Source organism: Daucus carota, chromosome 6, assembly GCF_001625215.2.
Source record: "Daucus carota subsp. sativus chromosome 6, DH1 v3.0, whole genome shotgun sequence".
Lineage (NCBI taxonomy): Eukaryota > Viridiplantae > Streptophyta > Magnoliopsida > Apiales > Apiaceae > Daucus > Daucus carota.
This window is the reverse complement of record NC_030386.2, coordinates 34,291,343-34,307,385: the sequence shown is the minus strand read 5'-3', so window position 1 is coordinate 34,307,385 and position 16,043 is coordinate 34,291,343. Positions and strand designations below refer to the sequence as shown.

Sequence of the window (16,043 nt, the reverse complement as noted above, 5' to 3'; positions counted from 1 at the left end):
ATGTAATTTATGTAGTTTAATAATGACAAATGTATTGAACAAGATGATGGGAATTCGACATCTCTCATTTTGTTAAATTATCAATTTTCAAAGTTTTTTAAGATATTATTTCAAATTATGTAGGATCATAGACATTCACCTGTGCTCAATAATTCGTCAGTACTATCATGCATGTGAAGAAGTTAGAGCTGGCTAAATTTATACGAGTCAAAAACAGGAGGGAGGGAGTGGAAATTCGCTGCTCATATTATTATCATCTTTTTAAAGCTTTGTATGCGTATAATTAAGTATAGTGTACTCCAGAGCAGGGATAATGACAATTGCGGTGCACTTCGTATTCAATTCACATCAACTACAATTATTTGCTGGAGTACTGCACTACCAAGTTAGCGATCTCATTCCAAAGGTAAAACAGATTAACCCAATAGTTTATCACGTTAATAATCACTTCCCATAAACTGGGCTCTAGCTATAATTATATATCAGTAGCACTTTATTATTATAATTGATGGCTCGTAAACCTGTAGACTCTCAGACTGATGGCCCGTAAATCCGTAGGCGCTTGAACTTCCCTACGAAATCCACCCACAGAAACCGCAAAGTCCCTCCTAGAAGACCGCAAGCTTTATCATAACAGATGACCCAGCTGCTTGTAAGTTGTAAGCGCACTACTGTCTAAACTCTAAGCAGCTGGACAAGTGGCAATCGTCCTAATAACATGTCATCTCCCGAATTCTGGACCAACTTCTACCTGTATCGTATAGCTTATCCGCCTCAGCTGCCTATGTACTAGATTAGCCCACCCATCCTCCAAGCAGCCTCCTCTCACAATATAAATAAAGATAAAGCAGCCCGTAAAAGTTTAAGCACCATACACATACGGAAAAAAAGACATAATCATGATGGTTACAGACCTCTGCTAAAATTCCTACTGCCATCAATAATCATAATATCTACCTCATATTTGTATGTACACGGGCAGAGACACACATATATAATTTTCAAGTTTAATGTATGTAAATAAGTGTTAGTTTTCATGACAAATTTAGTCATTAATATTTATAAAACATTTTCATACTCATCATCTAATATTTCACATCGATTTAATAAAAAATATTAGAATCTTTTATAAATAAATAATTGACGTATACTAATATGCTAGTGAAAAATCAAGTCCGATTTAATAAATTTGATTATAGGCTCCACGTGAATCCCCAACCCATAAAAAGCCATATAATATAATGATATTAAAATATAAAAGATTCATATTTTAAGATCATAATATACGATAAGTCAAATCACTATTAGTTAATATTGAAGTATGTGCTTTTAAAAGTCAAATCATATAATCCTATTTGGACAGTGTTATTGTTGCCGAATTATTATAAAGTAACATGGGATTAGTCCATTTTAGTCGAAAGATGAATTTGAATGTAGTATATACATATTTTTCTAATAAAAAATTATTGTTATTCATAAAATTATATCAACAAAATAAAATACAAGATATTAAAATAGTTTTATTAATAAAAATTTATTATAATAATATATTATTATTTTTAAAATATAACCAACTATTATAGCTGGTAATATCGAAACATAAAATATTACACGTTCGATAAATTTGATGTAAGGCCTTTCATGTTCAATTATTTATTTGTAGTCAACGAAATGCTCTCAGATCAAAGAAAATCATTTGAAAAAAAAAAAAAAAAAAGCAGCCCAGTTTTGGACAAATTCGGTGGATTATAATTTTGTTCTTGGAGACAATAACCTTTTTTATTTTGTTGAGCCTTGATCCGATGCTTGTAATCTTATCAAAATTAGAGTGGGAACTATGTGAACATCAACTACTTTACAGGCCTTATAATTACGCGCTTTTATAAAGCTTAATTACGCTTTTATAAGAAGATACGAGCGAAAGTGGGGTGTGTTCAGGATATGAAACCGGACATAAGCTTTAATTATTCACCTAAAAGAAATCTAACAAATAAACTTTAATCAGATATATCCCTGCATGATTGAAACAGAAGATACTATAAATATGTTGGTTGTTGATCACTAAGCATATTCATGTGGTTGATGATTTCACCTATTTGTCCCCAATTAGAAAACCTCCAATGAGCAAGTGGAAAATTTAATCACAACTTACAGATCACCTCTTTCGCTTATTTTATTCCATGTGCTCCGCAATAACACGATTTCATTATGATATGCCTCCCCATTAGCGCGGCAACTTGGTGACACCCAAATATCGAAGCTAGAGATTAAAAAGTTCTCTAACACGTAATCAATTACAAAAGCCGAATTAGCAAGAAAATCTTATCTAAATATATACACATATTGTATTGAGTTGCGATTTGGAATCATTCACACATCTGGTTCCTGTCCAAAATTTCAATTATTTAGGTCGGACTCACGAACAATAAAGTCCTTATTTTGTCACTTTCATGCCAACTATTTGGGTTTTCATATACAATAAATGTCGGCCTGTTTAACTTAATGTTACAGACAAAATATAGAGAGAGACGTCCCTAATTACGCTAATCTACAAATTTAATTTATATACAATGCATATGTAACAACTAATGAGGCCGGAAGAAGGAGATTATGGCCACATGTTACATGTTTTGTAGCTGCAACTTGTATATATATTCTACTCAACTTATATATCTTCTATTATAACTTTTTCTTTAATAGTTTAATTTTTTCTTTCAGACTCCGGATGCATATAATTAAATAGTATAATAGATCGGACAGACGTTCAGAATCCCCAATGAATATTTTTTTTAGGAGAAAACAAACATATGTACGCTGTATGCAGCAAATAGTTTTACCAGAAGTAGTTTATTACATGAAAAATTGTTTAACGAATTAAAGTTTCCATTCTGAGTCGCAAGGCTAATTATGATATGTTGCAGGCACCTGACGGGGTAAGAATCGAACATGGCGCATTATACAAGATATGGTCAACTACAAGATTTTTATGCTTGTGTTTCATAACTTAATTTAAGAAACTTATAATATAAGGTAGAATTTTTATTTGAAGATTTATTTTTTTTTAAACAAAGATGTTAATCTAATAACAAAAAACCATACGACATCTACACCGAATCGAAAAAACAGTAATTTACAATCTACTGCTCTCATAAAGAGACAATTAAACGATATTTTGAAGAAAATGTATATACAAATACAAATACAAGTACTCACTTCATGCATACTCGTTCATCATTATAATAGATATATCATAAAAAAATTCATTGTAATATCAAATTATTACCTAACTGTTTTGTGTGAAATTTGGTATTTGTGTAATTATTTTATAAAATCAAACACAAATTAAAGTACACTCTGCTAACACATAATTTGTTTAAATTACCAAATAATGTATTGATATAAATGTCTTACACGTCATTTAAAATTTTGACTGAAAAATAGGTCGAACATGCATCAACCAAAATGGCATTCAAACTGTTTTTTTCGAAGCAATTAAAACTAGAAATCCAAGTTGAATGGACGATTGGCGCGACACCAATTCTGCAAATGACCACTATAAATGGAAACCAATACTCGTATAAAAGCAAAATTTGACTCCATACTATCCACAAAACACACACTCTCTATCATTCTGCAGCACTTAATTGTCATGTATGGAATACTCATCCTTTCCCAATATCCCACAAAAACTTGTTGAGTTCATTAACGTCTAGTCGGATTTGACGTGGTAAAGGCCAGCAAGCAACGAGTCAATGTCCTAACCATGCATCATAAACTAATATTGTAAGTTATTGTTATTTGTATTTCAATAACACTTGACTATATTTTAAAATCAATAATTATGTATCTATGTGACATGATTTTTAGTGTGAACTAAAAATTAAATTTATAATATAAAGTATAAAATTGTAAAAGTTAAAATTTTAAAATAAAATTAATCAAATTTTAACATAAAATAATTTGGAAATCGAACAATATATCAATAATAAAATAATTTTGAAATTAAACTATAAATAATAAATTTTGATTATTGATTATATTTTTACCATTACTTAGAACGGATTTAAGTAAGTATATAATGATTCAAATTTAATATATTTCTGATGACATAATTTTAGATTTGTCTGAATATTATAATATATGAATTTTCATTACTACATTTTTGCTCGATTATACCCACAGGCACCAGGACGAAGAAGATAATTAACCCCGCCAATAATATAAGCCGGATGAAAATGAAGAGCACATCAAGAATAAATGTATGGTAGGGTTTGGGAGAGAGCGTGATGGAGATGACAAGTCAAATGTCAAATCGACTTCAAATCATGAGATAGGGAGTGACGTGTTGTCAATCCATCGGATTTTCTTTTTATTTTAGTGCATGTCCATCGGTAGGAAACCAACTACAGCAGCGAAGAGAGAGAGAGGGGAACACACTACCATTTATAGGGGAGAGCATGGGCCGGTTCGGCTCGGTTTCGAGATAAAACCGGAACCGGAATCATATATCTCCGGTTTTTAAAATCGAAAACCGCAACCGTCGGTTTGGATTCGGATTCGGTTTTAAAAAGCCGGTTCGATTATAATCGGCTCGGTTTCGGTTACAAAACCGGCAACTATAAAATTGAAAAAATAATATACAAATAACACAAATTGTTGCAAGCAATTTAAAGATAATAATAATCCAATAGTGAAATTTAAGTTTCAACATAGATAATAAGTCATAAGATAGTGCATTCTCTGTGCTAAACTAATAACAGACCACAGAGTGCTCAAACTTAAGTCAGTAAATTTGTAATTTAGCAAGGCCATCAGTGATCAAGGCTTAAGTCAGTAATCTTGTAAATTACAAGATCACTTAAGCAATGCGAATCAAACTTAAGTACACAATTTAGCACTATAACAGAGTGAACTATAATAGAATTAAAATAACTTAGTCCAAAATGCCTAAAATGCTACCAGCTCAACTAATACAAACCTACTGGACAGCCTTTAATTTCTTCTGATGCACCAGTTTTATGTTTGATATAATCATATAAAATATACAATAACAGGGCAGCAACCAAACTAAGCAAGAGCCAAGACAAGTACTAATTTATAATAAAATTCACATATCAGCAAGATTAAAAACACAATTCGATTTACATACACAAAGATGAACAAATAATACAAAATTACAAGTACAAATAAATTATGTTTTATTGTAGCTAAACCTGTTCTGCACCTTATTATTAATTTGCATATATATATTTTTTTTAAATCTACAAATGTTTATACTTTATTATATAGATTATAAAAAATTATATTTAATTATTTATATTAATAATCGGTTCGGTTCGGTTTTTTTCGGTTCGGCTTTGGGATATAATCGGAACCGAACCAATCAAAACGGTTCGGTTTAATTTTTTCGGTTTCGATTCTGGTTTTAGTTTTTGACGGTTCGATTTTAATCGATTTTTCCCGGTTTCGATTTCGGTTCGATTTCAAATCGGTTTTTTCTCTCACCCCTAACCATTTACATCTAAATGCGATTTGCGAGGATCTCTTGCAGTAACTATTTATAATTTACAGCAACTCCCCTATTTGTCCTAACCCAGTCACTCCACGTGTTCTGTCTCCTCCAACTCACGTGCGCCTCTCTTACTCACAAGTCATACTCCCATTCTCTCCGTCCGGGTAAAGTGGTGGGATCTATCAATATTTAATAATAGATTTGAGATAGTGGAGGAAGGTAGTGGTGTAATAGTAGTTTTTATTGTTAAATATGAGATAGTAGGGGATAATAGTGGGTGTAATGATCAGAAAAACTTACTATTTATAGTAACGTAAAGAAATGAGAGGGACATCCCAAAATAGTAACTGTAAAGAAATAAGAGGGACAGAGGGAGTATACAGTTTCTTTTTTGAGACGTCCCATTAATTGTATACATTTCAAAAGTAATAAATTTTTATAATATAAAACATCATTATACCCACTACATTCTTCCAATATCTCTATTCTATAATAATATAAACACTATTACACCCACTACTTTCCTCCACTATCTCAAATCTATTATTAAATATAAATGAATCTCACCATTATATCCACTTTTCATTTAACTTTGCTCATTTTTTACATAATTTGTTGGTTTCCGTGTCTCATTCATTTGTATACAAATGGCTGGGATGGAGGGAGCAACTCATAACCATTAAACTTTTTTCTTTTTTACGTACACAAGTCGCAGAACCATTAAACATGATTGTTATTGCAGAGTGTCATTTATTTCTATTATTAAATATAAAATTATTACATAGCTAATTACAATAACTGGTGGTCGGTGGAACGAGTCCCCGTCCTCGCCGGTCACCGTGTCCGCACGAAACTTTTTAATGTCCTTCAATTCTCCCTTACCCTTGTTGTTGTGGGTTTGTGACGTGCGCGGTCATCTGTTTGGGTTATTTTAGTGAATTTTTGAAAGATACTTTTTTCTTTTAAAATGAATCTTTAAATGCAAGCAAATATTTATATATAATTTCTTTAGATGAATGTTAAGCATATAAATCTTGTTTCAAAATGTTTTTTTTTCCAAATTGTATGACAAATAAAATATTTAATTTTAATTAGGTGATTTATTTGCATAGAGGAGATTTCATCATCATAATCATCGTTATTATTAATAATTACTAGAGGGAGCTCATTATTATTATTATGAATGAAATCAATCAAAAATTGCCAATTGAGATTTGAGAAAAAATTAAAATTTTTAAATATAGCTAACATTTTTTATTATTTTAATGCGCCATGACATAGTCCTGTGATGTACCCTTATTTTAGAGACGGTGTCTAAGGATCAGACATGAGTTATTAAGACTAATATTCTAAGATTGCTTTAATAATTAACTAGTTGAGAAGCCGCGCGTTGCGGCGGTCTATAAAAATTATATTAATGATTCAATATTAATATTTGTAAAATAAAATAATATTATATCAGCCTATAAAATGTATATTAATGTTTCAAAATTAATATTTGTAGGATAAAATAAATTATATATTATAAAAATCTTGACGTACTACCAATACTAATATATAAAATTGTAAATTTGGACTATAATTAATGGTGAAAAAATGAAAATAAATTTATACACGTAATTAACAATTTAAAGCACGACGAATCTTAATTTTATTTGTGTTTTTTTAAAAGTGATCATGTTCTTACATTGTCACCTTCCTCCAATTTTTTTGGATTGATTGTGCACAAAAACATCTAATTTAAATCCATGAGATAACGGTCTATAATTACTCTTGCTTGTAGGAACCTTTATTTTTTAGTATTGTATAAACAGCCTTCACTTAAAAGTTGCTTGAACGGAACAAACAGATTATGCATGAATAAATTTTTCCAATATATAAAGTAAATCATATAATAATTAACGACAACAAACATGTCCGATGAACAAAACAAATATTATAAAAGAATAACCAACAAACATATATCACTAATAGTTAATTTATTGATATCATCCATCAATGTCATGTCAAGACTATATTTTTATCCCGTATTTGGATTTGTCGACTCCCACATACATAGCGGCCTATAACTACCTTCACTTGCAACAACCTTTATTTTTTAATACCGTATAAAAAGCTTTCACTTATCGTTGCAGAAGAACGGCACCACCGAATTAAAAATCGAGCAAGAGAACTATCATCAGAGAGAGGTGGGGTTGTGGTATTGAAAGAGAGGAAATTGTGTTTAGATGATCCAAAACCCTACAATCTATAGGCTTTTTATAGGTGCAGAGAGACTTGTGTGCTACTTTTTCCCATAATTAAATAATCTGAAACAAAATCAGATAAAAACTTTCAAGCTACTATATTCCATAAATAATCTGAAACAAAATCAGATTCTGAAACTTGCTTCTAATATATCTGAAACTAAAAAAGGTAATTTTATATTTTTAATATTTTTCATCCAAAAATTTTAGAAAATTAGAAAAATAGAACGGAGCGATGTGAGAGGCGCCACCTACACTGAAACAAAATCAGATAAAAACTTTTAAGCTACTATATTCCATAAATAATCTGAAACAAAATCAGATCCTGAAACTTGCTTCTAATATATCCGAAACTAAAAAAGGTAATTTTATATTTTTAATATTTTTCATCCAAAAATTTTAGAAAATTAGAAAAATAGAACGGAGCGATGTGAAAGGCGCCACCTACACGCCCCTCGCTTCTCCTTTATATAAGTATACTAGTTGAGAAGCCGCGCGTTGCGGCGGCCTATAAAAATTTTATTAATGATTTAATATTAATATTCATAGAATAAAATAATTTTGTTGTTGTCTATTAAAAGTATATTAATATATTAATGTTTCAAAATTAATATTTGTAGGATTCAATAAATTTATATTATAAAAATCTTGATGTAATACCAATACTATTATATAAAATTGCAAATTTGGACTATAATTCATGATGAAAAAAATGAAAATAAATTTATACACGTAATTAACAATTTAAAGTTTGACGAATTTTAATTTTATTTGTTTTTTTAAAAGTAATCATATTCTTCCATTGTCACCTTCTTCCAATTTTTTTGGATCGATTGTGCACAAATACATCTAACTTAAATATGTGAGATAGCGGTCTATAACTACCACCATTGCTTGTAACAACCTTTATTTTTAAATAGTGTATAAACAACCTTTACTTAAAAGTTGTTTGAATAGTGCAAATAGATAATGCATGAATAAATATTTTTTCCTCTATACAAAGTAAATCATATAAAAATTAACAACAACAAACATGTCTGATAAACAAAACAAATATTATAAAAGAATAACCAACAAAGATACATCACTAATAATTAATTTATTAATATCAACCATCAATATCATGTCAAGATTATATTCTTTTCTCGTGTTTGGATTTGTCGACTCCAATATAGCGGTTTATAACTACCTTTGCTTGCAACAACCTTTATTTTTTTAGTACTGCATAAACAGCATTCACTTATCGTTGCAGAAGAATGACACCTTCGAGTTAGAAATCGAGCGTAGGGTTATGGTATTGAGAGAGAGGAGATTGTGTTTAAATGATCCAAAATCATACAATCTATAAGGGTATTTATAGGTGCAGAGAGACTTGTGTGCTACTCTTTCCCATAATTAAATAATCTGAAACAAAATCAGATTAAAACTTTCAAGCTACTATATTCCATAAATAATTTGTATATTCCATAATTAAATAATCTGAAACAGAATCAGATTAAAACTTTCAAGCTACTATATTCCATAAATAATTTGAAACAAATTTAATCTGAAACAAAATCAGATTAAAAACTTTCAAGCTACTATATTCCATAAATAATTTCTCTTTCCCATAATTAAATAATCTGAAACAAAATCAGATTAAAACTTTCAAGTTACTATATTCCATAAATAATTTGAAACAAAATCAGATTCTGAAACTTGCTTCTAATATTCCATAAATAATTTGAAACAAAATCAAATTCTGAAACTTGCTTCTAATATACACGAAATTAAAAAAGGTAGTTCTAATTTTTGATATTATTCATCCAAAAATTCCAGAAAATTAGAAAAATAGAACGGAGCGATGTGAGAGGCGCCACCTACACGCCCCTCGCTTCTCCTTTATATAAGTATATTGATAATCCAAAAATTCCAAAAAATTAGAAAAATAGAACGGAGCGATGTGAGAGGCGCCACCTACACGCCCCTCGCTTCTCCTTTATATAAGTATATTGATTGATGTTAAATTTTTTTAAACATCTCAATAAATTCATATACCCAAAAATCAATATTTAATTCATGAATTAGATATTTATCTTAAAAAACTTTATATTTTGATCTCTATCCTTCTTCCACCACTACTTATATTAGGAATGTTATAGCCGCTCATTACGTGCAGCTTTCTCCATGACAACGTTCGTTTTTATAAAAGGTAAAGGGAAAAAAAATAGAATTCCTGCCCATAGGGCGAGCAGGAAAAACCGAAACCGCAAAAAAAACCTAAAAAAATCGAAAAGCCACACCGAAAAAAACCAAACCGCAAATAAAACCGAAAATAACCGAGATAAAAAACCGAAATTAGTGGTGCGGTTTTATTTTCGGTGTTATGCTAAAACCGCACTTAAATTAACCGAACCGAAATATATATATATATATATATAAATATAAATATATATATATATGTGTGTGTGTGTGTGTTTATATATATTAATAATATTAATAAAGCATTTTAGTCATTTTTAAACTTCACATCTAATTTTATATGGAGGTTCTTCTTCCATACTTGCATACTTGCTGAGTCACTTAAATAACCGGGCACCCAAATATTTGGAGAAGCGCTTGATCGAAAACTAGGACTATTGTGATTTGCCACAAAGCAAAAATATTTTTGTTGTTAATCTGCTAATCAAATTTTATTATGAAACCTATTCTACTTTTTTTATTTATGTACTCTTTGAAAATTTTTTATTTGAATTTCATGATTAGTTGATTTTGGGTAATTTTATTTACTTGACATCATCTAAATTCTTGTCAAAATATGTATGTTTTAGTTTTTATTATGTATTAAAATTTTTTAGATGAAAGTATGTAATGTTTCCCATATCCTCATATAGAAACAATAGTAAATAATAACCGAACATATTGCACATATTCATGAAAATTTTATATTATTTTTAAAAAATCATTATACACAAGAGTAGCAAATAATAGTGGAAAAACCGAAAAAAAACCGCAACCGACTAATGGTTAACCGCAACCGAGAAATCGTTTTAATTGGTGCGGTTACGGTTACTGATGATTAACTGAACCGAACCGCATTCATCGGTTTGGTAACGGTTAATGTCCGGAACCGCACCAAACCGCACCATGCACACCCCTACCTGCACATACACATATAAGTAATTAGCTTCTTAAGACAAGTAGTAATCAATAAAATTTAAAAGCATAAATTACTTTATATTTTTTCCTTCCCATTTTAATACTCTCTCTTATAAATTTTGTCTTTCGTCAAGTCTTTGTTAGAACAATTCTTACGATTAATTATTATATACTGGAATTTGTTTCCCCTTCATACTTAGATACGTCAATCCTAAACGATAATTTTAAATCCTCCACCATGTCAAGAAAATATAATATTCAAGACTAACTAACAATATTATAAATAACTTTTGGACACCAAAATGATAATTTTTGAAATCAAAATCTAATATCGATCATTCATATTTCAAATATTAACGTAAGAAGCTACACAAAGCTCATCAAGATCCGACCAAAAATGCCTTCACAAGTTTTAATTCTTTTAACACTAAATTTGAAGTATTATTTGTAATCAGCTAAATCCAACAACACATGAGTGTACGTAATAAATATACAAGTATTTAGTTATTTTAATACATTTTAGCACATGTGTTATGTATCCAACATAGTCACAAAAGATGATATTTTAGTGAAAATGAATAAAAGTGGCTATTTTTTTTATGAATAAATATTTTAATAAATTTCAAACTCTATCCGTAAGAAAGAAAATATTTATTGAAATCTTGTATGGAAGCATTATAGACAATTGGATACAGTAAAAGTAAGATATATATTGGTAGAAAAATTTATTAAATATCATATTACTAATTTCAATAAACTATATTTATAAAATTAATTAATCTATTAATTTATTAAGACTTATAATTATTAATTAAAATATTAAAATTTATATACATTATTAAAAGAGTAATTAATACTTTACATCATTTAGCTTTGGACGTATTTTCAATTTGATCTCCAATTATATTTCTTGACATTTTGCACCTCCTTGTTTTGAACTTGCTTTAATTTGCATCATTTTAACTAAATTTCGTTCAAAGTGGTTGTGACTTTTAGCATTAAAAAAATTAAAACATGACAATTTTATTTAAATTTAGATTATAAATATATAAATCTTTGATGTTTTACTCCAATTTATACTAATGGTAGCAGTCAATTTGAACGAAATTTGGTCAAAAAGTGTAAAATAAAATGAGTTTAATTTTATATCATACGAGAACATAATTTGATACTAAATCGAAAAAGCATTCAAAAATATAAAATGCTAATTATCTTTATTAAAAATCTTTATATGTTATTAATTTATTAGACATTGATGGATTGGTTCTAATATATAGGTGACTTGTTTTAAATAATTGGTCCGCTAAGATAATGCTGTTTTTTTTTAATATCCTGCGCGGAGAAATTAAATTACAGGGCTTACTGCTAATTATTTAGTGGTTGACAGGCGGACTGTTTTACAAATTACAGGGACTATTATATATTTTCCTAACTGTCTTAATCTCAGCCATATATATTATCACCAACACCTTGCAATGAATCACAATACGAGTTAGGAATAATATTTATGCCCCCATCACCGAAATATTGATTTAAATTGAATCACGCCTTTCCAAAAAAAAAACTTTGAATCACTAAGAGGAAATGATTTAGCTAAAATATTATACCAAAAGCACGTATTTTACCTTCTGTTCTAAAAATCGGTGATTAATCACGATTAATCACCGATTAATCCATGTTCCGTAGCTCGTCGGACTGATTAAATATCCGATTAATTACTGATCAATCTGATTAATCGCCGATCAATCCAATTAATCCCCGATTAATCTTTGTTCCGTAACTTCTCCAACTAAATCCGAAACACTGATTTTACCTATGCATCTTGCAATTGTATGAGAAAAATTGAAGACAATTGTACGTAGAGATATAAAAAAATAAAATATAAAGGACATAGTGGTTCTTTTTAAATAGTTGAGCCGCCCAGAACAGCCACCCATATTGCTCTATCTCTCTCTTATAATATCTTGTACCACACACACCATCATAGAATAGAGAATCTCTGGAGAAGAAATAAAATCATCGGAAGAAAGAAAAGAAAGATGGACATACATGCACAACAACCCATCTTCATCTTTCTTTCTTTTCCCTTGAGCTCACATGTACAATAACCTAGCTATTCACAAACTCCTCTTTCTTTCGAACCATCTTTTTTAGGACAACAACATCTCTTTCTCTCTCTCCCGATCTCTCTCTCGATATATGATGTCCTCCCTGGAGGACTACTTAAGATCTCTATCTCTAGATTATCTAAATCTTCTGATCAACGGACAAGCCTTCAGTGATGTAACTTTCAGTGTGGAGGGTCGTTTAGTCCACGCTCACAGGTGCATCTTGGCTGCTAGGAGCCTCTTCTTCAGGAAATTCTTTTGTGGGCCAGACACCCCGGCCGGGCTCGACGCCTCCTCCGTCGGAAGCGGGTCCAGGTCTGGCGGTAGTGGCGGCGCGTTGGCCTCATCGCCCAGGGGTGGACCCAATTCGCAAGTGATACCGGTGAATTCAGTAGGTTATGAGGTGTTTTTGTTGATGTTGCAATTCTTGTACAGTGGTCAAGTCTCAATTGTGCCTCAAAAGCATGAGCCCAGGCCTAATTGTGGGGAGAGGGGTTGTTGGCACACACATTGCACTGCAGCCGTTGATCTTGCTCTCGAAACCCTCGCAGCCGCTAGATCTTTCGGTATTGAACAGCTCGCATTGCTCACTCAGGTGAGTCTCACTCTAATTATGTGTGCTTTTACCCCCTTCTTGAGATCTCTCCTCTCTCCATCTCTCTCTCCTACGTAGATTTATTATGGGGTTTTAACATACTATTGTAACAACATTCAATCAAATGGGTTGATTTCTAAACTACCTTTTTAATATAAACATCGTTGGATGTAAATATTACATCTCGGATAAAACTAATCTAGTACTAAAACCACTCTCCTCTGCTCTTTTCTTATGATTACACCTTTCGCTAGTTTTTGCAGCCTTTGATCCGAACTATCTTCCAGTTCTTGAGCAGCTTTAACAGCTGATGTTTATAAACAGTTTCTAAACAGGAGTTAGTATAAATTAGAGTGTGGTTATTACTTTTCGAAAGGACCAATTAAACGATTTATTTCAAGCCTTGGTTTCGATTCTCTCTAATGAATGATATAATCTTTCAAATTATAGGATGGATATAAGCATATGTGAAAAATTGTCTTAATTTGTGCATAAATATTTATGTGATTCTAGTGTGGACAGACAGAAAGACTTATCATCATAATCATTGGCTTCATTTCATGTATATGTGACTAGGGGTGTGGGTATATAGATAGATAGATATATAGTTGAGTTGATTAGTTGCATACATATTTCTGGAATTGGGTTCCTCACATCTTTATGTTCTACTCCCAATATTTGCTAAATTTAGATCTTGATTTGCCCAAGTCTTGACGTCTTGTCTTTCCACAGTGATATCTCGTCAAATAAGATCTACCTTCCATTAGCTTTGCTTTCCCAACCAAACCCCACTTTCCTCATTTGGTTTTACATTACTCTAAATATATAAAACCAAACGACTCATGCCAAAACACTAAACTTTCCTTCCCTAGCTCCTTCCTTCTTTCCACTCACTATATCTGTGTCACACACGTGTGTTTGTGTTTTAACATGGTTATGTACTGGTACAAGGTCTTATAAATAGTATAATGTGTAGCTCCTCATGTACATCTTGTCTTTTGGATGTTGATGCATTTGCAGAAGCAACTGGAAAGTATAGTAGAGAAAGCGTCAATTGAAGATGTGATGAAGGTTTTGATAGCATCAAGAAAACAAGACATGCATCAGCTTTGGACTACTTGTTCCCATCTGGTTGCGAAATCGGGTCTTCCTCCCGAAATTCTGGCCAAGCACCTCCCGATTGATGTTGTGGCCAAAATCGAAGAGCTTCGTTTCAAGTCCACCCTTGCTCGTCGGTCTCTCATGTCTGAACAGCACCACCACCATCACCAACACGACCTGACCGCGGACCTGGAAGATCAGAAAATTCGGAGAATGAGACGAGCATTGGACTCGTCTGACGTGGAACTCGTGAAGCTCATGGTGATGGGAGAAGGTCTCAACTTGGACGAAGCGCTCGCCCTACATTACGCCGTGGAGAATTGTAGCCGAGAGGTTGTCAAGGCATTGCTGGAACTCGGGGCAGCTGAAGTGAACTACCCGGCTGGACCCGCGGGCAAAACGCCCCTCCACATAGCCGCCGAGATGGTGTCCCCGGATATGGTGGCAGTTCTTCTTGACCACCATGCAGACCCTAATGTCCGTACAATGGAAGGCATTACCCCCCTAGATGTCTTGCGAACCCTAACCTCTGATTTTTTATTCAAAGGGGCCATCCCGGGGCTAACACACATCGAACCAAACAAGCTTCGGCTATGCCTCGAGCTTGTTCAGTCGGCAGCATTGGTGATCTCGAGGGAGGAAGTTGGTGGCGGTGATGGAAGCGGCGGAGCGAATACTTCCACAACTATATATCCACCGCCAATGGGAAATGAAGATCATCATCACAGCAGCGGAGGAGCGCGTGGTGGCAATGTAGGTAACTTGAACCTCGATTCGAGATTGGTTTATCTCAACCTCGGGGCTTCGTCGCATATTAATGAAGGAGATAGCCAAAGTGACGCTATGAATCGAGGTGGTTGTGATCCTTCATCCATGTATCATCATTCCCATCATAATTATTAGTGGAGCTATATTAAGAGCCCGACTCTATATAAATCTATATTTCTAGACATATATTCAATCTTCGAGTGCTCGATGAGCAAAAAATGGATATTACTACCATGAATTTATTTATGAGCATTCACCTATAATTTCACGCTCTCTATATGGTGGGATATTATATATTAGATTATATTAAATTCTCATTCTGAAATATTGAGATTTTTAGAAAATTGGTAACCTGATTAGCTTTATATATTATGCATTCGTAGATTTTTTTTTTATTGTGTGAATATTTCTCGTGTTCTCGGCACAGCGAAAATGCTTAAATTCGACTCTTAGTAAACTCACGAGGCTTCACAGATTTGCTTTTAACGGTTTTAAGGCACGCGGCTCTCGGATTTTACTATATATTTGCCTAAAGCAATTGTTCACAACAATTTAGTTGAACAGTAAATGTGTGA

General features: G+C 31.9%; 1 protein-coding gene across 1 annotated transcript; it reads left to right on the top strand.

Moving 5' to 3' along the window:
• Positions 1-12,809: 12,809 nt before the first annotated feature.
• LOC135147135 (BTB/POZ domain and ankyrin repeat-containing protein NOOT1-like) lies at positions 12,810-15,731 on the top strand. Its single transcript, XM_064079884.1, has 2 exons — positions 12,810-13,599; positions 14,620-15,731. The coding sequence occupies exons 1-2, from the start codon at positions 13,096-13,098 to the stop codon at positions 15,601-15,603; spliced, it is 1,488 nt and encodes a 495-aa protein (XP_063935954.1). The 5' UTR covers positions 12,810-13,095; the 3' UTR covers positions 15,604-15,731.
• Positions 15,732-16,043: the final 312 nt, after the last annotated feature.